Raw genomic sequence first — 23,354 nt, forward strand, 5'->3', positions numbered from 1 at the left:
TTACCATTTACTAACGCAATAAAGGCAGGTCCATTACCGAACCATCTACCGTTTCGTATAATATATATCTGTCCACGAACGTGCAGAACACATAGGTACGATTTTTCCTACGAATAATCCGTATTCATACCAACAACCATGCCTTCAATAACTGAGACTGTAAAAGCACATCAACCAGATCTAGGTCCATACGAAGAACTCTGTAAGTGCCGTCTCTTCCGCCCAATAGAGGTAATCACTAATATCGTATTAGACAAATGGTTTCACACTCATCCAGAGCTTTCATTTCAAGAAAAGAACACTGCAGAAGCCATTGTTAAGCACCTCGAGACTTTCAAAGTGTTCACAATCCATTCTTCCATCGGCGGTCATGGAATCGCTGCCAGTTTCTCAAATGGTCCAGGGAAAACTATCCTTTTGCGTGCTGACACCGATGCCCTGCCCGTTGAAGAGCAGACGGGACTGCAGTACGCTAGCACAGCGCGCATGAAAGATCTTGATGGTATTGAGAAGCCTGTCATGCATGCCTGTGGGCATGACATGCACGTTACTTCGTTACTCGCAGCTGCAGAGTGCTTGGTCAGATGCAAGGATGAGTGGAGTGGTGAGTTGATATTAGTGTTCCAGCCCGCCGAAGAGAGAGCAGGTGGGGCCCAGAATATGGTGTAAGTGCAGAGGGACCCCAACAGAACTTCACAAGAATACTGATGAAGTCCAGTGATGACGGTCTATACAAAAAGGTCAAAGAACCTGACGTCGTAGTCGGAGCACACGTCATGCCTGAAAGAGCTGGAGTAATTGGCACGAAACGCGGTCTCATCGCCAGCTCAGCAGACAGATTCCAGTGCGTGAATAATTCTTATTGCCTTTTCCAAGCTGACAATGCCATAGACTCCGCATCCCAGGTCGTCAAGCCCACGCCTCAACCCCCCATCGCAGTATCGACCCCATCGTACAAGCAGCTTCCACGATCATGCGTCTCCAGTCCATTGTGTCGCGCGAGGTTGACCCCCTAGACTTCGCCGTTGTAACCGTCTCGGCTTTTCATGCCGGCGACGCCGAAAACATCATTCCCTCCGAGGCCAACCTGAAAATCGACGTGCGTGCAGGTCTGCCCCAAACTCGCGAGCGCGTTCTAGCAAGCGTAAAACGCATAATAGCTGCTGAAGCAGCTGCTTCCAACAATCCCTCTGAGCCCACACTAACGGCGACAACACAATTCCCCCTATTGTTCAACGATGACGGTGTCACCGATGCGCTAGAGCAGTCTTTTTCCGAGCACTTCAAGCCTGGTAAAATGAGTTATCAGAACGACATTGCGAGGCTCCAGGGAAGTGAAGACTTTGGTATTCTGGCCACGGCAATTGGAAAACCGAGCTGCTTTTTCCTGTATGGAGGAATAGATCCCAAGGTATGGGACAAGGCGGAGGCTGAGGACAGGATGAGTGAGGATATCCCTGGAAACCATAGTCCGTTTTTTGCGCCGGTTGTTCAGCCTACTCTTACTGTTGCTATGGAGGGGTATGTTGTTGCGGCGTTGACCTTTTTGAAAAAGGGGCAGTAGTTGAGCAGCTTTGAGAACATCAATGATTTCATGAGTGGTGACGGTTATTTATTCATTGGATAATCCTTTAGTAAATCATGTGAAAGAGTATGTGGTTGTCAAAGATCTCGAATGAGCCACCGCAAATGAAAGCATTTCGGTTGGTCACGAAGTTATCGATGGTATAGAGACGGCTAAATTACATTATTAAGGTCATGAGATTCTTAGTAAAGAGAAAGCCACTGTGGATATGGTCATCATGCCAGAGCTAGGTGGCTGTATCGAAGGCAGGGAAGGGACCTTGCTATAACCTAATAAGGATCGAAACAGTAGACTACTACCCCACCCTTTCCCCACTCATGTGCTCCCCATATGTTTCCCAGGTGCAAGTATATCCACATCTGACAACCAGGTTGCAGCGCCATTGCCTGGGCAGACACTCCCCTCTTTATATAATATTATCAAATTGCTTCGTACTAATGACGTATAAACGACGATGGCGGGTAAACCTATCAAATCACTTAAAGTCGGCGTCCTAGGAACACCATCATCTTGCCAAGAAGTCTGCCACTCACAATCGCATTACTCACAACCATGTCTCACCAGGAAGATAATAAAAATGCTCCCGAAGAGCACCAGATGCACCGCACCGGCTCATGGTTGCCATCCGACCACCGCGTGCACAAGAAATGGCTGGGAGGCATCATAGAAAAGGTGGAAAACAACCCAAAAGATCTCCACCCCGTCATTCAGGAATTCAAGGATTTGATTGAGAAAAATACGCGCATCTACATTCTCGTCAACTCCATGTTCGAAGAGATACCCGCCAAGAAGCCGTACAAGAGAGATCCGGGCGGCCACAAGCAAGTTCGTGATTATCACCATATGTTGGAGCTTTTCAATCACATTCTTACTACTGCGCCTGAGTGGAGTGATCATGAGTATTCGGTCGGTGTGGTTGGGACACCATTCAATGCTATTCTGGACTGGCCTATGGTAAGTACGACCGACACATCTAGATATCTGAGCCGAACTAACATATCTGTTTCCTACCTTTAGGGCACACCATCCGGCTTCGCCTTCTTCCTCGACCCAGAAGTCAACAAGATGATTAAAAAAGTCCTAAATGCATGGGCTGAATTCCTCGCCTCCCCCGACTCAGCATACGTGCTAGATAACAACAAGATCGGCTGGTTCAGCGAGCATGGCACACACGATCTCGAGCTGACCGCGAACGTGGGCCACTCCTCCCACAAATTCGACGAGCTCTTTCAATGCGATCCGAAAAAGAAGTACCACGGTTACGAATCGTGGGACCACTTTTTCACACGCCTCTTTCACTTCGACAAGCGCCCCGTCGCCAGCCCTGATGACAACACCGTCATCGCAAACGCCTGCGAGTCAAAACCATACAAAGTGAGTCGCAACGTCGCACAACGCGACCGTTTCTGGATCAAAGGCCAACCATACTCGCTCATCGACATGCTTGCCATGGACCCCCTGCACGAGCAATTCATCGGCGGAACAATATACCAAGCTTTCCTTTCCGCGCTGAGTTACCACCGTTGGCACGCGCCCATTAGCGGTACGATCAAGAAAGCGTATCTAGTCGAAGGCACCTACTTTTCTGAACCACTGTTCGAGGGTCTCGGTGATCCTTCCAACAAGGGAGGTATCAGTGAAGAAGGTGAGAAAACGGGTCAGGGGTATCTTACTGCGACGGCTACGCGAGCGATTATTTTTATCGAGGCTGATAATTCCGATCTGGGCCTTGTGTGCTTTATGGGAATTGGTATGACGGAAGTGTCTACGTGCGAGATCACGGTCAAGGAAGGCGAGCGTGTTGAGAAGGGGGATCAGATTGGCATGTTTCATTATGGGGGGAGTACGCATTGCTTGATTTTCAGGAAGGGAGTGGAGTTGGAGGGATTTCCTGATACCCAGGATGTGGAGCACAATGTTCCTGTTAGGTCGAAACTTGCTGTTGTTAAGAAGACTGGTTGAGTGGGTGGGAAATAGAAGGTATTGTAGTAATACAGAGCTTTATATTACTGGTGTCATGAGACTTTACTGATTGAATTATAGGGCTACAAATCTTTTCCATGTGCATCTTTATATCGGAGGTCACATACGGCTTCCATAACGATATGAGTGTGGTACTAGACACTGAAGCCTTAACAACTGCGGGATGCACATGGCTTGTAACTTGAAACTTGAACACTCATTCGGAAAATCTATCAACAGGGGATTTGCAACCCACCACTTTGGCTTGGAATAATTGCTGACAATTCTGCGCCATACACGCGGTATCATCGCAGTCCATGGGGGCAGGCCAGGTGGCGCAGCATGCGTGAGTATAGAGTGGGGCGTAAAATCACTGTAGGACAAACAGTGAGGATGAATTCGTCCCTTCACCCTCCGCAACAAAGTAAGTATGGAAAGCTAACCCTATTTAGTCTTTGTTGAGGAGATGCACATTGCTAAATGAAGCGCTCTTGCATGCTGCAGTCATTTGATTGCACGTAAACACAGTGGTGCCTACAGCACTTAGTTGATAATGAAGACCAAACTCCGCTCACCGTTCACGTCGTTCTCATCTGAGTCGGCTTTCTCACCTCACACCTATTGTACACACCACAATAGAGACAATGACAACACCATACCAGTGCTCGGTCGACTCACTTTGGGAAATCCAGAAATTTATCCTCACCCTCACTCCCAGCCTCCTGTATCATGAAAATTTTACGGCCACAGTATTTTCGAGGAGACAGATCCCTCAACACTAGAAATAATCTCAACTCCATAAACTCGTCTGCTATTTCTCTCGGTACAACCTTGAACTTGGCTACTTAGTTGATTTGAATCTCTATCTTGCAAACTTCAAACTTCAGCCAAAATCTCCAACAATGTCCGACATCAACCCTTTCCCACCATTCCCACCAGCAGTCACACTCGAAGCCGTACAAGCAGCAACGACATCCTACCCAGCCGCCCAATTCATACCGCACATCCTCAAACTAAGCAGCTACCTCATCAAAATCACCAACACGAGCACTCTCTTCGGAAAACCCTCCAACGAGCCCTACACCCCAAGTCTCAGTACTCTCTACCTCCGCCTGCAAAACGGCCAACTCCCTCCCAGTCGCCTCCCAGCAAACTTCCAGACTCCGCAACAAACTCAATCTCAAATCCACCTTCGCTCAGATAAACCAACTTACGAACGCCCCTTGGCCGAGTTCGAAGACCTGTACTACGCCACTCTCTCTTTAATGCAAGAACTGCACCACCTCCTCACCATACGCCTCCAAAGCGGCTTCAACACACCCTCTGACCTCGCTTGCCCGGGTGGTCCCACTTTATCTTCCTTACATGAGAGTCTAACAGCGTACTGGTCCTTCTTCAACGACGCGGCGTGTGCCAAGGCGCTCGACGATGCAGTTCGGGAAGCTCGCATTAGGGCTATCCGGGAGGAGATTGTGAGACAAGTTGAAGCGGACGAATTAGATATACAAGATGCGAGATGCCAGTTAGCAGGGTTGTACGGAGAAGATGTGTATGCTGGGGTTGAAGGAATGTGGTTTGTGAGAGATTGGGCGCCGGCGGTGGTAGCGGTGTATTTGGAGGGGAGATATCGTTCTTTGCTGGATGCCGAGAAGGAAGAGAATGAGCGTATGATGGCGATGGTTAAGACCGGGAAGGAAGGGTCAGAAGGACCAGCTGCAAGGGAGTGTTTGGAGGCGAAGACTGAGATGGACGTCGACACGAATCAGTTCCCACAACAAAACCGCGTCGAGCGGGCATCTCACGATACGGACTTGCGCACTGAACAGCAGATACCACAGGACCAACCCTCCGCTCACCACACCCCCGTCTACCATCCCCAAATCCACCACGCCGATACATACTACCAAGAGCACTCCGCAGCCATCCACACGCAGCACGATCCCACATACCCCACCGACCTCGACATCATGCTCGAGTGGCAAGTCCGAAATCAGCGCGTCGCAGAATACACAAACTACCTGCGTTCCCGCGCGAGTCAGGATGCGCAGCAGGCTATTCAGGGGACGAGAAATACTACGGCAAGTGAGAGTTATGTTTGGAATGGGGGGTTGGGATCGGACTTGAATTCGGATAGTCAGAGATGACTTTGAAATTTTGTGATTTATGATTTGAGAGGTTAAGAAATGAATGAGTGGGTGAGGAGGGAGACAAAAGTGTATTTTGCTGTTGATAGGATGGAGGGAATGGGAAGGTCTTGAGGTGTTAGGAGTAGGTAGTTGGGAGGTAGTCGGCTACATGCTGGAGTAATGGATTTCCTTTTCTTATAGACGTGATTGTATGAGAGTCTTTTCGTATGATATGAATATCAAGTGACGACACTCCCCTTTTGAAAGTGATAGATAGCGTGTTCTTTTACCGCACTTCTTGTTTTTGATTTTTTTGGTGATTGACAATGATATATCGAATCGGATATTGGAATGAAATGATTGAATAAAGTCTTTTGAACGATTGAAAGAAATCTAGTCGTGCATTACAACAAACCTCCTCTCAAACAAAACTCGAACGTAAGAAACAAAGCCACAAGAAGTATTAGACTATATCATTACAACCAACTTTACGACGACACAGGAGCAGTAGACTGACTCCTCACCTCAAGTTTCTTCGGCTTCTTCTTAGGCTTCGGCTCCTTACTCGGCTTCTCCTTCTCCTCTTCCTTCCCTACATCCCCTTTCCCTTCCTCCTTCTTCCCCTCCACCCCAGATCCCGCTTTATCCTCCCCTGCCCTAACCTCCTCCACCATAAAATTACTCGCCATGCACCTCCCTCCATTCTGCTTGCCCACATCCATCGGACAAGCACTAAACACCACCACAACATCCCGCTCAGCCCGGAATCTAACATAACACCTCTTCTTGCCATGCGGCTCCTCAACACTAAGTGTGACACCCTTTGCGCCCGCGCCATCATCATGAATATCACCCTCAGCATGCAGCGGCGCATTCATAAAGAGGTGAAGCGGCGTCGGCGCAATGTTAACCGTGATATCCGCGCCAACCGCTTTTGCGCCTTTGAGGCCAGACGTCTCGTTTATTTCTTTGAGGGCGAGAACGAGGTTCTCAGCGCAGCTGCCGTGTTCGGCGGGCTTGTCGATGCCGAGCGCGGCGTACTGGTTGGCGTCGCAGGCGGCGGTGAGGGTGTCGTGGGCGCCAGGGGAGGTGTCTTCGATGAGGGTTAGGATGGGGTTGCGGAGGTTGGTCAGGAGCTCGTCATTGACTTCTGGGACGAGTTTGTGCGAGGCGGTGCGCGTGTGGGGGAGGGAGAGGTATTCCATGGGGGGTTGGGAGGAGTTGGAGGGGTGCATCGAGGCGTAGGCTGAATAGGCGGCGTACACGGAGGATGCGTAACCGGAGCCGGTGGCAGCTATAGAGAGTTAGTGTGTTTTCGTGGTATTGTTCGGCCCTGATAACATACCAGCCATTGTTCCTGCGCCCACAGGTGTCTTGGAAAAGTCGTACAGTTGTTCCGCATAGCTCTTGTTTGGGTCTCGGTAGTGACTTGACTTGAATGCGCTTATGACAGACTTGGAGTCTAGGACTTCGACATTGGGCACGTAGCTTGAGAAACTCTTGCCTGTGGTTAGATATGAAGACCATTTCTTAGTATTCTCCTCGTTCTGTTTCTTCACTTGCTCGGCACTGGGCTTTTGTTCCACCTCTTGCTTGTTCGCTGCACCTTTGTTGCGGTAGGGAATCGAGGGGAGGTAAGACGCCCAAGTGCGTTTAGCAGGTTGCTTGGATGGTGACTCGGTTGATTTCGTCATCTTCTCATTCTCGGGGGTATCTGTCGCTTTTTCGGAAGGAGTTTGAGATTCTTGACTTGTTTCGTTGGCAGTATCCTCACTCGAACGTGTCTCCTTTTCGCCGTCCTTCGACTGTGTTTCCTTCTCGCCGTCTTTGTCCTCTTTATTCTCCTTACTTTCACCCTCTTCACTCTCCTTCTTGACCTCCTTATCTTCCTTTGCCGTCTCTACCTCCTGCTTTTCGCCCTCTTCAACCACCTTCTTTACCTCCTCTGCCTCTTTCTTAATTTCCTCCTCATTCAAATCCTCTCCCTCTCCTTCCTCAGGCGGCGGACCCAGAGTAAAAGCCCACATACTGACTACCTGCTTCCCATACGTATTAATAACCTTGATCGTCCTGCCTCGGGGCACAAAAGTCGCAGCCCCATGGCGCGCAGGTATAGTCTGAAGTTCACCCGACATATCTTCGGCAGTCGTAAAATCGTGTCCGTTTGCACTTTCTCTTTTCTTTTTTCGCTGCTTTTCCACCGCCGATAACACAGAAACAAGCGCGATTCCAGCGAGCGCGCGACGAGAAGGGACTTTGGGCGCCGTCTTGAACAATTTGTATGAGCTGGCCAGCGAGCCAGCAAGAAAACAGGATGCAGATAGAGGTGGCAACGGCCGTTAGTGTATCTTGCTTTGCCTTGTGTAGGTTTCAAACGGCATATAGTAGACGGACTAGAGCCTCTACCATTTCATTGGAACGGTGACGTATGTGGTCGCACATCATCATGACTGCAGCCCACGATTTGCTGGCGGGTGGCTCGACGAACATGGAACCCCTTGCAGTATATCCTGTGCACTTTTCTTGTCAGAATGCAGATGACGCAGTAGACGAACCCTGTTTTTTCGGCCAGGATACAGACCACTGAAGCCTGCTCAGAAATGCTCAGAGAAGGTGTCTATGTAAGCACGCGCTAGTACGAGTTAGGACAGACCGAGCCTAGACACCAGATCAATGAGATCAACGCTAGCTGGACCATCTCCCTAGCCAGATGTACGGTAGAAAGAATTATATGCTCGACGTTAGACCTGTATTTTGTAGCGAGTATCTGTCGTAGGTTCTTGGTTGAAATCCAGATTCAATGTATTTTGAGCAACAGCACTCTCAGCACAACTCTTCACGGCCTAATCGATACTTTACAGCTCTTTCGTCCACTTCTATATTTAATCTTCAAACATCAAGTGTGATATTCTGAAAAACTCCCACGCCAGATTAGAGTAAACCAAACAAGCGCGGAAAGAATCTTGTTCGAACATAACATGGATGTATCGTAGACTTCTCGATATGTAGACTTTTCGATAGGTAGACTTTATAGCACCGAGTGAGTGTATTGCGTATTGAACCGCGGTGGCTGCTAGAGTAGAAGATCACAGTGCATTCATGCGATAGCTGCAACTTGAGAGTGGGGAGCAGCACTTTGGCAGGGGGGATGGAACGGGTGTATGATAACCCAGTTGATTTCTTCTGTCCCCGATAAGTCTCATCACTCTATAGCTCAAGTCCTTGTTCTTTGCAAACTTTTGAATCGCATTCAAGAAAGACAACCGGTACAGGCAGGATGTTAGCTGGATTTCTTGCCAGATATCGGCCTACACTACACAGGTAACCACACAACTGTTTGCGGAGCCGAATGGTAAAGTTGGGTTACATGTTGTTCTATTGCCGCGATTGCTATCCTGGCCTCCATTGTGAATTTCAGAGATACAAGTTTAACAGTATTTTCTTGAAACGGCCAAGCAAGACGTGTGCTGACTATGACAGAGCATGGATCCTCTGCCCTCTTGCTGTCCCTTATTATCTCAGTGCTATATTGTCTAGCCTGAGTGCAGACCAGACGGTCCTAGCAGAGTGTTTTCCTGTTACTCTTGGGTTCCACAGACATCTGCTCATACACCAACGAACTCTTTAACTAATATACATGACTTTGAGATTTCTAGTTACACGACCAGGCTATATCACGTGGTTGGTGTTAGGCAGGGAAACAGTTGCATTTGCCTATAGTATCTCTCGAACAAATCGCAATTATCGTATGGCTCTCCGTTCTCCTGTATCAAGTGGCATGCTTGGATGCGGCGCATTGCAGATAACCATACATTCAGCGAACATGACTGGACGCCACAGAAAGGAAGATCATGCCGTGTTACACCACGCGCGCGCTGTTCACATCAGGCTGTGCTGTACAACCCCGCCTTGAGTGCTTATATCTTGAGCATGTAAGTAACGAGGTTCCTCGCACCTACAAACGGCGTCAACCACTTCAACAATTGTGATGGCAGCGAAGATGAGCGAAAATTCCACGTTGTGTTCGTTTGAGGAGTACGTATCTTAACGCAACAACCTAATGCGACTTATCTTCCTGACATCAGATTCCTGGCAGCATGATACAATCCGAGGTCTTCATATTCAACATCGGCAAAGACAGCCGCAGAAGAAGTTTCTCAGTGCATTCCAAAGTCGTCGCTGCAACATCTTCGTATTTTCGGGCGCTTGTGAATAACGGCATGGTGGAGTCGTGCACGAAGACAGTCGAGTATCCTGATGTTGAACCTGAAGACTTTGCCCGCTTTATCGAGTATGCATATCGCAAAGACTATTGTGTCCCTACATGGGTGCATGAAAAAACGGATGAGAAAGACAAGGCGTTGCCTGTTCGAAAACCCACAGTAATCGGAGAACCGAAACAGAGGGCAGCATACCTTTTTGACCAGTCTCCTCCACGCAGCTGGTTTGGCCAGCATTCTTCAATACCCCTCTCTGGCCAGCCTGCTCGACAAGCCAGAATCGGCCTGCCTTCTCCAACGCCCCTCTTTGGCCAGCCTGCCCCACAAGCCGGGTTTGGCCAACCGTCTTCGAAAACCCTATTTGATCAATCTTTACCAGAAAAAAAGAAAAAGCCCACATTTGAAGGCGGGGATGCTGTACGCGCTCATTTTGACACACGCAGTTACCTCGCCGCAGAGGATCCCAGGACAGTCATGCTCGTGACCTTCGAGCCCAAGCACAACATCGCACCCAATCAGGATTTCACACCAGTGTTCCTAGGACACGCACGGCTATACACATTTGCTTGTATGCGTGGAGTCGATCCGCTCAGACGCTTGACACTACACAAGCTCCACCGAACACTACTCGGCTTCCAGCTCTACTCGCGACGCGTATGGGACATTGTTGAGCTTGCAAGATATGCATACAATCAGGGTGAAGACAGAAAAGTCGACGGCACAAAGGACGAATTGAGACAGCTAGTGCTCGAGTACATTGTACGCGAAGTGACGGTTTTCGGAAAGCATCCAGCCTTTCTACTTCTACTGGAGGAAGGCGGAGAGTTTGTCGTCGACTTTTGGAGTCTGGTGTCCAAGGAGAAGATTTGAGACGTGAAGAAGCCAGCAACGGGCCAAACTTCACCCCAACAACCTCAGGTCGTCACGACCGCGACAGGGCACGAGAAGCAACTGCCCAAAAGACCCCAGCTCATCGACAGACTTGTCATGTGACCAATCCACCGACATGTCGACATAAGAAATCAACTCTTGCTCATGACTCTGCATGCTCTCACCCTGACACAGCGCTTTATCTTCTTCTTGACTCCATCTCCCCAGATCCCTTGTCAGCGGCATACCAGCCAAAACATGGACTTGACTCGCAAGCCCGCCACATGTGAAAACACTCCATGAGCATCGCGTAAACACAGCCATGAACAAGGTGCGTCGTAGCGACTCAGTGAACACCCAGCGTGAGCGCTCATCCGCAAAGAACGGAGTGTCATAACAAGAGCGATGAAAAAGACTGGTAGCCCATCGTTCAAGCAGCACATTATGCTTGACAGCCTGTTCCTGCGCCCCCAAAATCGGGTCAAAAAGACGGACAATCTGATAAATGATGAGCGCCTGCACCGCCGCTAGATGCTGCATCAACGACCAAGTTGGCGCCTCTTTCACCAAGGCAGCGATCTTGGCATTGATACTATTAACTAGGATATTACCAGTGTAGCTCGCGTTCTGGGCCATGTAGAGGGCAGATATCGCAACGCAATCCTGATATGCCATGGGCTGATCGTGATCGGCAAACAGATTGCGATGCAAGAAATGCGTTGTACCCGAACACGCCATGCTTGTAACCAACGAGCACAGCCCTTCGATGACGAAGGTACTCTGCCGCTCGTTGAGCAGCACAGGTACGACTACGGTTGGTAGCAAGGTCCTGCGTAGCGGCGGGCGCGGCGTCAGCGAATTGTCATGTCCCATCCACACCTCTGGACTCGCCGATGACGACGACGAGCCCTCGTCGGATTCGCTCGACTCGCCATCGCGCCTCAATACTATCCACGGATCGCGAGCTGCATGGCCAAGTTCCTGAGTGTGGTTGACACGGGGGCTACCAAAGTCGCAGTCCGGCTCCACGCTTGTGGCCGCGTTAGCTGCAGCGGTCGCGGATGCGATATTTGCAGGCTGGCTGAAGTCGCGTGGTGGTGGCGCGTCAGTGTGTCTGATAACAATCTCAGTGTCGCGGACCGAAACAGGCGTTTTACGTGGATTGGGATATGCGCAGTCGAGGCCCTTGACAAAACAGCGTTTGCAAAAGGGGTAGCCCAGGTCGCAGCGCCGCTTGGCCTTTACGCAAGCCGTGCAACTCTTTTTACGTGTTGAGGAGATGTAGCCTAGCATTTAGGTTTAGAGTGGAGTGTGCACGTTCGGTGCGGGTGCGGAGATTGTGCTTTTGCGCGGGAGCGATGGGTGGTCGATGTGCAAAGGAAATATCATGGGAAGGGCAAAAGCAAAACAGCATGTTGATCGTCCGTGGTATTTTGTTGATAAGTGGTGGTGGTGAGGGCGCAAGGCATCCAGCCTTAGTCAGCGGGAGGGAGAGTTGGTGAGTGCATGCTGGAGGATGGGATGACTGCTGAATAATGGTGTAACGTGACTTGTCTCTCCCCGTACCGACATACTACTTGTGGTGTAGAGGAGGAGGGAAAGAGCCCGTGGATGGTTCCTTCCCTGAGCACGTGGGCGGGCAGGGCTCTAGATAAATTCCTTGACAAATGGCCGCAGTGTGCCGTCGCAAGCCCCTCGCCAGTTAGCCAGCGCGTCGGAGTATCTTAACTGTGCTTGGCTCTGACCTTGTGTATTAGGCCCGACGAAGCCGTCTCCATGTAGTCAAACAATTAGTCGCAGACACTCGCGACGGCGCCAAGCGTGAGCGGCAGACCGAGGGCGCAAGAACCCACCTGCTGAATTTAGCCTCTGGGCCCGTAAATCCGCCCGATGCGGTCTAGACCGAGCGTCAGTAGCCTTCTCGGCCAAGCTCGCGCTCAAGGACGCCTTAATTTACCGTCCAACCAACCGCACTCTCTCCCCTCACGCACACACCACACCACCATCATGTCCGACTTGAGATGCAAACATGGGACAGACAGAGCGGGGAAACGGGCGCGCCGGGAGCCACAGTCGGGGTGCGGCATTCAAATAAGCGCAAACAGTGGCTACGCGAGCACCGGAGCGCCGCCAGAGCTGGCGCGACGCCTCGTCTTGGTCTCGTCCCATTGGTCTTGTGATTGGATGCTGATGTCATTCACGCCTGGCCCGTGCCCGACTTTCACATGAAAGAAGGGAGTGTTGCAGCTTTTGCATTGGCACGCACGCAACACGGACAACGGCCCCACGCACGCATATGCAAAGTCCCACGGTGCGCTTCACTTGCCCTAGAAGCTTGCGTAACCAGGGAACAAGTCGTCAAGTTCCGCTCAAACTCCAACCCACTTGCCCCATCGACCAAGTAAAAGGAGCAGGCCAAAAACCACCGTCGTCATCCCTCGCTATTGTTCCTATCTCCCGGCACGGAAAAAATAATTCCACCTTGTCCTTACTTTGTCTCGGCCTGAGCGACCGACGGCACTTGCCTTGTCCGACTGCTGTGCTGTGCTGTGGTGGGATCCAACTGATATTCATTGCCGCTACCCGCTCTCAGCTGGGCTATCCCATCATCTTCCACCCACCCCCTCACCCGCTCACCTGACATCCTCGACTCCGCTCTCCAAACACCACATCCCACTTCACACTACCACACATTACAACCCATACTGCTCGCGTCTTCACCCACACCACTCGACCCATCTCTTTCAGCAATGGACGGCATAGAAGCCATGGGTGCACGACGTGCCATGTCGCTCATGTTCACCGTCCCCGAACGCTTCATCAGCTTTGCCCACATGGACCAAAAGACCTTTTTCGAACTATCAGACTGGATCCTCACCAATGTCGCGTCGCAAATCACACCCGAAATCAGCGTCGAGGAGTCGCTCTTTGTCTTCCTAGACATTGTCGCGCAGGGAAACAGCTTCAGCGAAGTGGCGTATGGATGGGATCATGACGTCGAGCTGACCCAAGGGTACGTTACACCCCTTGCTTTGATCTACCATCGTCGACCCTTACTGACTCTCTGCCTATGTAGTATCTTCCTGAACGTCCTCAATGCCCTGACCGTGCTGCGCGAACGCCGAGAAATTGCCGATTCGTGCCCGCCCTTCACCCAGACCCGTAAGCGATGGGAAGTCGCCCGACGATGGAACCAGAAGCGATCACGACCAAACCCCAGTGGTGTCGTCAGGATAGGCTACGATGAAATGTGCCGAGACGGCCTCGAGGTCGATCAGGAATGCTTGAAAGAGGCACTGGTTGCACTCAACAACTTCATCCACGAAAACGCGGACTACGACGAATCATGAACACCACCCTTCTTTTGTTATTCTTCTCTTGTTGTACTTTTCTTATCTGATTTCTTTTGTTTCCTGCATTTTGTCCGGTGTTGGTTTGACTTTCGGGTAACGACTTGGGCAGCGCATAGCGTCGGATGGAAGGGTTCAATCCGGTGTTCAGATGGGCTGCGTTTTTCTTTTCCTTTGTTGTTCTCCATTCATATGTACACATATGTACACCCTTCTCTTTCGTAGGTCACGGAACCACGATCGCTGTCAGCCTCGGTGCTGCCGTCCAAATTGAATCTTTACTCCCACACATATCCCCCGCTTGGAAACGTCTCATCCATCTCTTCTCTAGTGCACAACTCTACCCCAACGCCACTGCACCAACCGTCCCCTCAGCCAACACCCCCAACCTACCCTTCTTAATCCCCAAACTTTGTTCAATTCTCTCGTCCGGCTCCCCCTTCTCCCTCCTCATCAACGCCAACGTAATCACGCCAGCATCCACATACCGTCTTCCTTGGAATCCCCTCCTCCCCACCTCTCTCAGCTCCTCCTCCGCCACCTCAGTAATATGCTGCCGTGACTCGAGAACACGTAGCACAGGATTATTCCTTGCATCAGGAAACGCCGACTGCGGCGCGTCTTGCATCATTGTGTCCGACGGAAGACTAGGCGAGGCATTGCGGCGAGGATCGAATTGCGACGTCGACGACAGTGAAAAGTGCGGATTCGGTTGTACGGCGCCGAGGCTATTCAGGCGGGAGGCGAAGGCTGGATCGCGGGCATCTTGTAGAACAGCTGTTGAATGGGGAGCGAGAGAGTTAGCTATGTGGCTTTCCATGGAGGTAAGGACCAGTAATTGCTTCTGTATATCAATGGAGAAATTACCGTACCTTCTGTCTTTTCACTTGTAGCCTGCGGCGCAGGATGTACACGGGGTCCGGCCGCAGCATTCTGTACGGGAGCCGCAGACGCTGCAGTCGTAGTACTTGTCGGTGGTCTTGAGGGGTATTTACGAGCTGCGGAGCCGGCAGCGGCTTTTGCGCCTTTAGATGCTGAAGCGCCCATTGTGTTTATCTTTGGGGCCCTGTGGGTTGTTTTTTGTTGGGAATGAGGGGTAAATTGCGTGTGGGGATGCTTGCGGCTATTTGATAGGAGTGAGTGAGAGAGGTATGGGCGGTGATAACGACGAAGCGGGCGCGATAACAGGCATGCATTTGTTGGGGGCAACTTTGTCGAAGCTCGGGCCAGGCCGTCATGACGATGATGTATGAGAGATTCCATGTGCCAAGTCTGGGGTGGTCGAATCAAAGGGGAGTTCACCGATTGGATAACTGTTTGCATAAGTGCGATCAACGATATTATGAAAGTAAGATATATCTGGAAATGAATTTGTTGACATAGGAACTTTTTATATGATGCTATTCTACCCAGCGAAAGAGGACTCGGATCTATGGTAGTTGGCCATCCGCACGGTAATGTCCTGCAACTAGGAACGCCAATTCCAGAGCCTGCTTCTCATTCAACCGAGGATCACAGTAGGTCGTGTAGTTCAAGCTCAGATCCTCGTCTACAAGACCCTCACTTCCTCCCGTACACTCCGTAACCGCATCACCAGTAAGCTCAAGATGCATGCCACCTAGGAAGGAGCCGTGCTGCTTATGGATCTTGAGCGCGGACGACAGCTCAGAGAAGATGCTGTTGAAGGAGCGGGTCTTGATGCCAGTGGGGGTACTGCGAGTGTTGCTGCAGGGAGATTAGCTAATATAGAATATACGATGCATAAACACAACTTACCCGTGCATTGGGTCGCACTGCCAGACAACAACATGTCCACTGCCCTTCACAGCCTCAATATGCGAACCCAGCATCGACTCAACCTTGTCTGCACCGTAGCGGGTAATTAGAGTAATCTTGCCAATCTCTTTATTGGGGTTGACGATATTGAGCAGCTCTACTAGCTCATCGTTCTTCATGGACGGTCCGACCTTGATACCAATGGGGTTTTCAATACCTCTGAAGTATTCTACGTGGCCACCGTCAATCTGGCGTGTTCGGTCTCCAATCCAGATGAAGTGCGCAGAAGTGTTGTACCATCCCTTGCCATCATTTGAGGGCTGAAAGGGTGTGTAGCCAGCTGGATGTTTGAGCCGTCTTGTCAGGCTCTGTTCGTACTCTAGTACAAGACCTTCGTGGCTGGTGAAGAGGTCTACTGTTTGCAGCTGGCCAGAAGTATCCGCACCAATAGTCTTCATGAAGCGAAGAGAGTCGGATATGCTGTTTACAATCTGTGAGTACTTTGACTGTAGTGCCTCGTCCCTGACATGGCCAAGTTCCCAGTCCAACGGGTTGTGCAAGTCAGCGATGCCGCTTGCAAGCTGTGCACGGATGTAGTTCAGTGTCGTCGCAGAATGGAAGTAGGCGCTGACCAGCCTATCTGGGTCCACTCTCCTAGCCTCTGGATCATAGCCGTTGAGAATGTCGCCTCGGAAACTGGGGATCTCCTTGCCATCCAGCATCTCGGTAGGGCTTGACCTGGGTTTCGCATACTGTCCTGCGATACGGCCAATGCGAATGACGGGTTTGTTTGAACCCCAAATCAAGACCAAACTCATCTGCAAAAGAAGTTTGATCTTGGCATCGATGGGGTTGTCGGCGCAGTAAGAGAACAACTCGGCGCAGTCACCTCCTTGGAGTAAGAAAGATTTGCCGAGGGCGGCATCACGCAGACTGGCCTTGAGTCTGGCAATCTCTGTTGGTGTGACAATGGGTGGTAGACTTGATAGCTTTGTCAAAGCAGAAGTCACCGCCGCCTGATCCTCATACGTGACGACCTGCTTGATAGGCTTTGATCTCCACGCTACATCTCGTTAGCATATGTACTTGAAGGGTAGTATTTGCTCTCACAATCTGGCGACCATCCTTCAGACCCGGCATTAGTTGTTGACCCTTGGTTTGAAACTTCCATGACTCTCAGCTGAGTTGGCGTCTACTGTCAACTGTGATGTCGTAGATCTGGCTGTGGAGTGAGTAAACTTTGCAGATCCCACTTGTCACTCGCAACGTACGTTGTACCTTACAGCTAGCTTCCACGTGCAGTGACTGGAGGAAAGTCAGCTCAAACCACGTTTAATGTTTTGAGTCACTTTGATTACAGCGTTAATATAAAGTAAAGCTCGGCAGGGGTGTCCATCCCTACCCAGACCGCGGGACACCCGAACAAAGGCGTGCAAAGTCGCGCATGACTCAAGAAAACCAAAAATCTGCCACAGAAACACAAACCAGCAAAATGCCATAACAGTGCGCAATAAACTCACCTTGTATTCCGAAAGCGAAACGTGTCCTAGAAGCCCAGTGACAATGCAAAGCGACAAGGTCAATGTAACTCAAACGTTGTAAAGTTGCAAATCCAGTCCATATCGCATGTGCGCAATAAAAACCCCCTCATCCCATCCAATCAGCATCCTCGAATTTTCCAATTGGTCCGCTATCAGATAATTCACCAGCAATTTACCCCACACCCTCGTCACTCATCCGCCCACCGTCCCCAATGAGCTTCCAGACAGCTCGCACTCCCAATTAACTTCTACACCTTCAACACATCCTTACGCCCACCACCGCACTCCAATCGCAATGGCCGAACCCCAACCCCCCACCATCCACGAAGGCGCCTCGACCCCTGCCCTCGACGACGCCGCTTCTACCCCTCCCAATGGCACGAAGAAAGAAGTCGACGGCAAAGCCCTCGACAAAGCGATGAAAGGGCTGAGCGTAAAAGATAAGGCGGAGGAAGAAAAGAAGAAGAATGTTAAGATTGAGGCGAGCGATGTGGCGGTTTTGGTACGTTGGATTTTCCTTATATACACATACGTATGGGATTGGAGGGATGGAAAAGAAGGAAGACCAACACACTAGCATTGTGAATGGTTGGGGCTGACAAGAATCCTCGAAATAGGTATCCGAGTTGGAAATTACAAAAGCGAAAGCGACGGAGTTGCTACGGGCGAATGAGGGGGACGCGGTCAAGGCTTTGGTTGCTTTTGTTACTGCGGCGCCTTGAAAGGGTGGAGCTGAGAAAAGAATAGCGAAGTGATACATAAGGGCAATTTGGCTTGGGGTTTGGGGGATTGCTAGAGGATATAGGGCGCGAAGATGCGCTTCAGCGGGAAGGACGATAGCGCTAGCAATGGCTGCGCGACTTGCTGTTGTGAAAGGGGGACCTGATAAAAAGGTACGTGCGTGGATGTTTGCCAGAAGCCAGGACATATGTGTGAGATCCGTATATGTCCATGTCAAGAGCAGAGGAAGACGGCCCCATACACTACATGCGCCAACCGCATGATTTACATCTTCTGGCTAAGCAAATCGACAGATTGGAGGAAGCCGGGTATCATATATAATATATTCACCAAATCTATAAAAGCCTGTGTTGAATCGTGTTTCCTTTTGCCCCTCTGTTTTTCAGCTCCTCATTATACTAGTCAAGGCATTTCATTCGTCATCACTATTAAGAATGACGGGTCTCTTCCTCTTTCTACCAGCACCTGGTCGTGCTCCGCCCAAGTTCCCACTCCTCTTCTCAGTGGCCATCACCGGCGCAACATCAGACCCCCTCTTCCGCGGTCTGCCTGGTCTCCGGCGCCCCACAGTACTGCCATGCCGTGCAGACCTGCGCACTTCTTCACCTTCGTTTTCCTGGCTATCACCAGTGATGAATTCTTCATCATCGTCCGTGTCCTCCACATACTGGCTTGTGGTCGTCTCTTGTGATGTACCGGCTACGGACATTTCGCCATCACTCGCTTCAACGTCGAAACCAGTGTCAGATCCGGTAGACTCGTTTCTACAGAGACTGTCTCGTAGCTTCGACGCTCTCTTCACACCAGGCGTGCCAGTGGCAGTTTTGCGTGCTCGCAATGGCCCTGGTAAAGACTTTGCAAGCGCCAATCTGGCTTCTTCCTCTAGCATCGCCGCCCTCTTAGCCGCTTTTGCGGCTCTAGCCTTTGCAGTAGCTGCCAGTATACGTGATCGGTCGCGCTCCACAACTGGCTGGCTTGTTTTGCTGCCTGCATCCACTCTCTTCACCTTTTGCTTGGTCTCTTTGACCGCAACAACCTTGCCGTTTGGTTGCTTGAACTGTGCTGTCTTCTCTTTCGGATAATTATAATTGAAGTACAATTCTGTACCCGCCTTGATGTTGGTCGTGGCAAAGAGTGCTATGCGAAAGACGGTGTTGCAGAGGAGATTCCTCGGCGCACAGTTGGTGTATTTATCGTCAGCATTGTTGATAAAGCGGAGCTTGTTGCCCATATATGTGGCGTCCACTTCTTGTTCTAGGCACTGTATTAGGACTATATCAACAAGACGCAATGGGAAAACTTACTCGAGTTCAGACGAAATAGATACATCGTCTTCTGATAGTCGTAGATGGTGAGTCTGCGATTGCCTTCATTGACTGAGATGGCTTCGCCAGTGTACTCGCCAATATACTCTCCTTTCTCGATATCTTCACCCATGTACAGCCCGAATCCATGTACTTCTGAGTGTCCAAGCAACGTCTTTCGAGGAACGCCCCGCTGGATTGCCACGTTGAAACAGTTGCGGGCTACCACATCTTCGTTGTATCGATTGACAGGATCGAGGATCTCAGTCGCGCCACATGACCCGCAGAGTTCTGCGTCACACTCTCTGTTGAATTTGACACAGAGACATTTGTCTGAATCACAAACCCGCTTTCCTGGAATGACCAGACAGCCGCAACCAGGGAACCGCCGATTGCATGATTGGGAGCACTTGCAAGTCTTCTCGCAGGTGATACCCTCCCTGTAGCACCGGCATTTTGCATCCTCGCAGCTACCTTCGTGATTGCATGGGAAAAACGGTTTACGCTTCTCCCAGTGCTGCACAAGGTCCCGTTGCAACCACCAGTGTGCATTGAATTTTCCTGGTGGTGGTTTCGCGCCTCTAGACGCAATCATTTCTGATTCGGGATAGGCGTTGAATGCGTCGGGATTTGCTGGTAGTTTGTAATTGATCACCTTCTCAATCTCTGAATCGTCGTCGAAATGCGCAGGCAAAGGACCCGAGTCTTCGTCGAGCGTGCTTCCTGAGCCACGGCGGCTACTTTGAAACTCATCTTCGTCCTCGTCTGACTCAGTCATCCACGAGTCTTCGGGGACTTGCCTTAACTCGCCATGGAGGAGGCAATTGTGCCTGGGAATGTCGTCAATATATCAATACAGCATAGCATAGATTTGCACTTACTGGTGACACACCCTGCACCAAATCTGTCTATATGAAGATTGGACAGGATTTTTTCCGCTTAAAGTTTTCCTCATAATGTTGTTTTGGACAATATCAGACTGTTGTGCCAGATACCAAATGCTGAATTCGCATTCCTGTAGCACAGCAGAGCAAGCTGTAGCCGCTAGCCTCAGCGTCGTTGCAGAGGGTCTTTCGAGTTGTGCGATAAAGTCCTGCCATTTCTCATCGTCACGGTCGAATAAGGTTGTCTCCTTGACCTCCTCGTCTCGCTCAAATTCCTCAACGCTATACTGCGATCTTTCAAGCAATACTGATGAGAAATTCTCGCTTCCAGATATGCCAGCATTGATCTGCTTGATAACATCATCGGGTGCTAGCAACCAGTATAGCACTTCGTTCCAAGTCACGCCAATCTCGCTCAGGAAAGCTTCAATTGCGGTTTTGTAGAACCTACACTGCTCTTTCCGGAGATCGATCGGTCCCTTCTCGTCGTGTGTCAATTCGTATATAAACGGAAGCGCATCCAAAAGAGCCCGCCGGCTCTCGTAGTCTTCGTCTTCAAAGTATGGTGTTGCAAGCAACTTTGACTCGTTGTCAGCTAGAATATTGTTTCTCAAGCTAACATATTCCTTGAAAGGAGGTATAACGACAACTTCCGACCGGAACTTTGTTGTATGTGCCGATAGTCCTGACCGAAACACTGTATCTTTTGGCTTGGCTTTGACAAAAACCTCTTGTGCCATATCAGGGAGACCTTTAGAAGCACAGCTGCGATCAAACGGCATTTGTACGACAGGTATATCTGCAAAGGGAGAAGTGTGTTGAATGAATTCCTCCGGCAAAGTCTGCTGGGTGAGAAACTTCTGTTTGCGGCGGGCGCGGAGGTCTCGTTCTTGACACGTTCTCTGATGGCGCAGCTTAATCCAAGTCAACTTCGCATGCGCTTCGTTCCGCTCAGCAATATGTCTTTTTAGACATTCATCTATTGCTGACCGCGTTGCAGTGAGGTCATGCACGTGACTTGACCAAATGCTATTGACATTAGGAGTCACATCCTTCACAGGTGGTGTGGCTTTGCGGAAAGACACTTCGACTGGTGCTATGTTTGTCGTGTTGGATGCTGCCTCACAGAATGTCCGGGGAAGCGCTACAGGATTGTATCCATGGAAGTCTTGGATTTTTGGGTGATCGCGAGGAACAGACTCAGCTCTTTCTTGAGGCTTCAATGGCAGTGGATCCGGTGTGGCATCGTGGCCTTTTGGCCTTTCCGTTAGACTAACTTCAAGATTCGAAATGGTGCTATTCTGAGATAGGGGCCCTTGGAATGGCGCGGGGCTCACGGCTCGAGGTTCTGCATTGGTCGACTCTCTGTGAACTTGGACTTCATCTTGCAATGCGTATGGCGATTTGTGATGATAAGCTGTCGATTTGTGATTGTTTGTTGATTTGTGACTGCCTGTCGAATGTTGCGGCGCTCTGATCTGGACGTAGTTCTTTTGCCTCACTGACTTGATCGCTTTCTGTTTCGGCTGAACCAAAGTGACACTACCGGAGAAATCAGACATACGGGCTTTTGCAGCCATAGGAAACGGCGATTCGAGTTTGTTGGCATGCGCTGCCGCGGTTGCGCGCTCAGAGGTGTTTACGCGACGGCAAGTGGCCCGTTCGCGCTGATGGTCGGCGAGATCCCCGATTGGTTGCGAGAATGAAGGTACTGTGTCATTTGTTGCCACGGGCTTGTGCAACGGGTATGGGTAGTGTGCTCTGTCTGCAATAGATATAGAGAAGCCAGTATCGTGATTCAGTATTGCTCCAATGGGAATAGCTGGCACAGACCTGACTGGAGATGTCTGCGATAGGAAGCTACTGGATTGCGCAATCTCCAGTGGAGGGCGTGAGGTTGACAGCTGTGGGATGGCTGTATCCTTGTACTGTTCAGGACGCTGAGCTGACGATAGACACACGTCCAGAATTGATTGGTTTAGTAGCTCTGCGCCTGTAAGTTGCTGCGTCACTCTGGGGCGGATTGGTTCGTCTTCATCGGTCAGCAGATCAATGATAGTGATGGGTTTGACTGATGGTGGCCGTTTCAGTGATGGTTCCGTAATGCTTCTTTGTTCAACTTGTTGATGGCCCCTTAGCAGCTGGTTGACAGATTGTTTTTGTTTCACCCTTGCTCTTTGTGCGACGGCTTGTTCCCAGGCAGATTGATGCTCCACCTCTTCAATATCACCTTGTTCCAGCGTCTGCGTATTGAACCGTCTTACAGGTGGTACAGGTACAGGCGCATGCATGTATCTGGAATTTTCATCATCATTGTCCTCAAAAGTGATGGGCGCGTCGAGAGAGTCGCCGCGTGCCATTGCGGTGAGCCGGGTCTGGATGAAGGAGAATCCACGCTCAAATCAGTACAAGCGAGGAGCGGTGAGGCCGAAAGATTGCAAGAGACATGGCCACTCGAGAGGAGCCATCAAAGTCTCCAGTTCAACGTGTTACTGTGAGCATAGTCAGGTCGTAATGTTTGTCTGACCCGGCATCGTCCGTCGCGCTAATCTGTACGGAAGTCACGTCGTCACGTGGCTTATACAATCCCTGCAATTACTCCACCTCGGTCCCTTCAACCTAAGGCATCGTAAGACGAGTACAGTCAAGCATTCACTCAATCTCGGTATAGGACCAAAAGAGAAATGTCAATTATGTGTGTTTCATTAGCGAGGGGCTCCTTGCAGATGCCTGGCTCGAAGATAAACTAGGAAGTGATGATTAGATCATCTGAGTTACAAAAAAGCCCAGTCCGCCTCAAGAACCTTCGATTTTGAGCATCTTCTGCTACCCTACGAATAGTGACCCATCCTTACTCCTGTACGAATGTAGTCCAGTACGGCTACTTCAGAGTGATTGCTCACAAATCATGTCACGCAGCATTAAGAAATTTCGCGCAAAAGGAAATCGCAAGCTGCCCCAAATCCCTGCCAACAGTCTACCACAATTACAAAAC

General features: G+C 50.3%; 12 protein-coding genes across 12 annotated transcripts; 6 read left to right on the forward strand and 6 right to left on the reverse strand.

The window, feature by feature from the left end:
- Positions 1 to 138: 138 nt before the first annotated feature.
- On the forward strand, positions 139 to 1,564 carry COCCADRAFT_99258 (uncharacterized protein; the record flags this gene model as incomplete). The annotated part of the gene is made up of 4 exons (XM_007715294.1): positions 139 to 202; positions 254 to 665; positions 719 to 844; positions 892 to 1,564. The coding sequence occupies 4 exons, from the start codon at positions 139 to 141 to the stop codon at positions 1,562 to 1,564; spliced, it is 1,275 nt and encodes a 424-aa protein (XP_007713484.1).
- A 573-nt stretch (positions 1,565 to 2,137) lies between these two features.
- COCCADRAFT_6016 (uncharacterized protein) lies at positions 2,138 to 3,547 on the forward strand (the record flags this gene model as incomplete). Its single annotated transcript, XM_007715276.1, has 2 exons — positions 2,138 to 2,539; positions 2,603 to 3,547. The coding sequence occupies 2 exons, from the start codon at positions 2,138 to 2,140 to the stop codon at positions 3,545 to 3,547; spliced, it is 1,347 nt and encodes a 448-aa protein (XP_007713466.1).
- A 902-nt stretch (positions 3,548 to 4,449) lies between these two features.
- On the forward strand, positions 4,450 to 5,707 carry COCCADRAFT_37802 (uncharacterized protein; the record flags this gene model as incomplete). Its single annotated transcript, XM_007715295.1, has 2 exons — positions 4,450 to 5,629; positions 5,682 to 5,707. The coding sequence occupies 2 exons, from the start codon at positions 4,450 to 4,452 to the stop codon at positions 5,705 to 5,707; spliced, it is 1,206 nt and encodes a 401-aa protein (XP_007713485.1).
- Positions 5,708 to 6,161: 454 nt separating this feature from the next.
- COCCADRAFT_27217 (uncharacterized protein) lies at positions 6,162 to 7,808 on the reverse strand (the record flags this gene model as incomplete). Its single annotated transcript, XM_007715281.1, has 2 exons — positions 6,162 to 6,967; positions 7,019 to 7,808. The coding sequence occupies 2 exons, from the start codon at positions 7,806 to 7,808 to the stop codon at positions 6,162 to 6,164; spliced, it is 1,596 nt and encodes a 531-aa protein (XP_007713471.1).
- A 1,962-nt stretch (positions 7,809 to 9,770) lies between these two features.
- On the forward strand, positions 9,771 to 10,763 carry COCCADRAFT_99288 (uncharacterized protein; the record flags this gene model as incomplete). The annotated part of the gene is made up of 2 exons (XM_007715296.1): positions 9,771 to 10,040; positions 10,101 to 10,763. The coding sequence occupies 2 exons, from the start codon at positions 9,771 to 9,773 to the stop codon at positions 10,761 to 10,763; spliced, it is 933 nt and encodes a 310-aa protein (XP_007713486.1).
- A 30-nt stretch (positions 10,764 to 10,793) lies between these two features.
- COCCADRAFT_99245 (uncharacterized protein) lies at positions 10,794 to 12,056 on the reverse strand (the record flags this gene model as incomplete). The annotated part of the gene is made up of 2 exons (XM_007715297.1): positions 10,794 to 11,728; positions 11,771 to 12,056. The coding sequence occupies 2 exons, from the start codon at positions 12,054 to 12,056 to the stop codon at positions 10,794 to 10,796; spliced, it is 1,221 nt and encodes a 406-aa protein (XP_007713487.1).
- Positions 12,057 to 13,251: 1,195 nt separating this feature from the next.
- COCCADRAFT_99223 (uncharacterized protein) lies at positions 13,252 to 13,407 on the reverse strand (the record flags this gene model as incomplete). Its single annotated transcript, XM_007715298.1, has 1 exon — positions 13,252 to 13,407. One exon carries the CDS (start codon positions 13,405 to 13,407, stop codon positions 13,252 to 13,254), a length of 156 nt encoding a protein of 51 aa, XP_007713488.1.
- A 106-nt stretch (positions 13,408 to 13,513) lies between these two features.
- Positions 13,514 to 14,113, forward strand: COCCADRAFT_6021 (uncharacterized protein; the record flags this gene model as incomplete). The annotated part of the gene is made up of 2 exons (XM_007715277.1): positions 13,514 to 13,776; positions 13,840 to 14,113. 2 exons carry the CDS (start codon positions 13,514 to 13,516, stop codon positions 14,111 to 14,113), a joined length of 537 nt encoding a protein of 178 aa, XP_007713467.1.
- A 340-nt stretch (positions 14,114 to 14,453) lies between these two features.
- Positions 14,454 to 17,060, reverse strand: COCCADRAFT_37807 (uncharacterized protein; the record flags this gene model as incomplete). The annotated part of the gene is made up of 5 exons (XM_007715299.1): positions 14,454 to 14,890; positions 14,986 to 15,147; positions 15,567 to 15,838; positions 15,890 to 16,952; positions 17,000 to 17,060. 5 exons carry the CDS (start codon positions 17,058 to 17,060, stop codon positions 14,454 to 14,456), a joined length of 1,995 nt encoding a protein of 664 aa, XP_007713489.1.
- Positions 17,061 to 17,205: 145 nt separating this feature from the next.
- Positions 17,206 to 17,397, reverse strand: COCCADRAFT_99276 (uncharacterized protein; the record flags this gene model as incomplete). The annotated part of the gene is made up of 1 exon (XM_007715300.1): positions 17,206 to 17,397. A coding segment is annotated over one exon (192 nt), but the record flags the coding sequence as incomplete, so codon positions are not given.
- A 328-nt stretch (positions 17,398 to 17,725) lies between these two features.
- On the forward strand, positions 17,726 to 18,152 carry COCCADRAFT_99303 (uncharacterized protein; the record flags this gene model as incomplete). Its single annotated transcript, XM_007715301.1, has 2 exons — positions 17,726 to 17,932; positions 18,048 to 18,152. The coding sequence occupies 2 exons, from the start codon at positions 17,726 to 17,728 to the stop codon at positions 18,150 to 18,152; spliced, it is 312 nt and encodes a 103-aa protein (XP_007713491.1).
- Positions 18,153 to 18,583: 431 nt separating this feature from the next.
- On the reverse strand, positions 18,584 to 22,719 carry COCCADRAFT_27223 (uncharacterized protein; the record flags this gene model as incomplete). Its single annotated transcript, XM_007715282.1, has 3 exons — positions 18,584 to 19,425; positions 19,476 to 20,305; positions 20,357 to 22,719. 3 exons carry the CDS (start codon positions 22,717 to 22,719, stop codon positions 18,584 to 18,586), a joined length of 4,035 nt encoding a protein of 1,344 aa, XP_007713472.1.
- Between the last annotated feature and the right edge of the window lie 635 nt (positions 22,720 to 23,354).

Source organism: Bipolaris zeicola (genome assembly GCF_000523435.1).
Source record: "Bipolaris zeicola 26-R-13 unplaced genomic scaffold scaffold_102, whole genome shotgun sequence".
Classification (NCBI taxonomy): domain Eukaryota; kingdom Fungi; phylum Ascomycota; class Dothideomycetes; order Pleosporales; family Pleosporaceae; genus Bipolaris; species Bipolaris zeicola.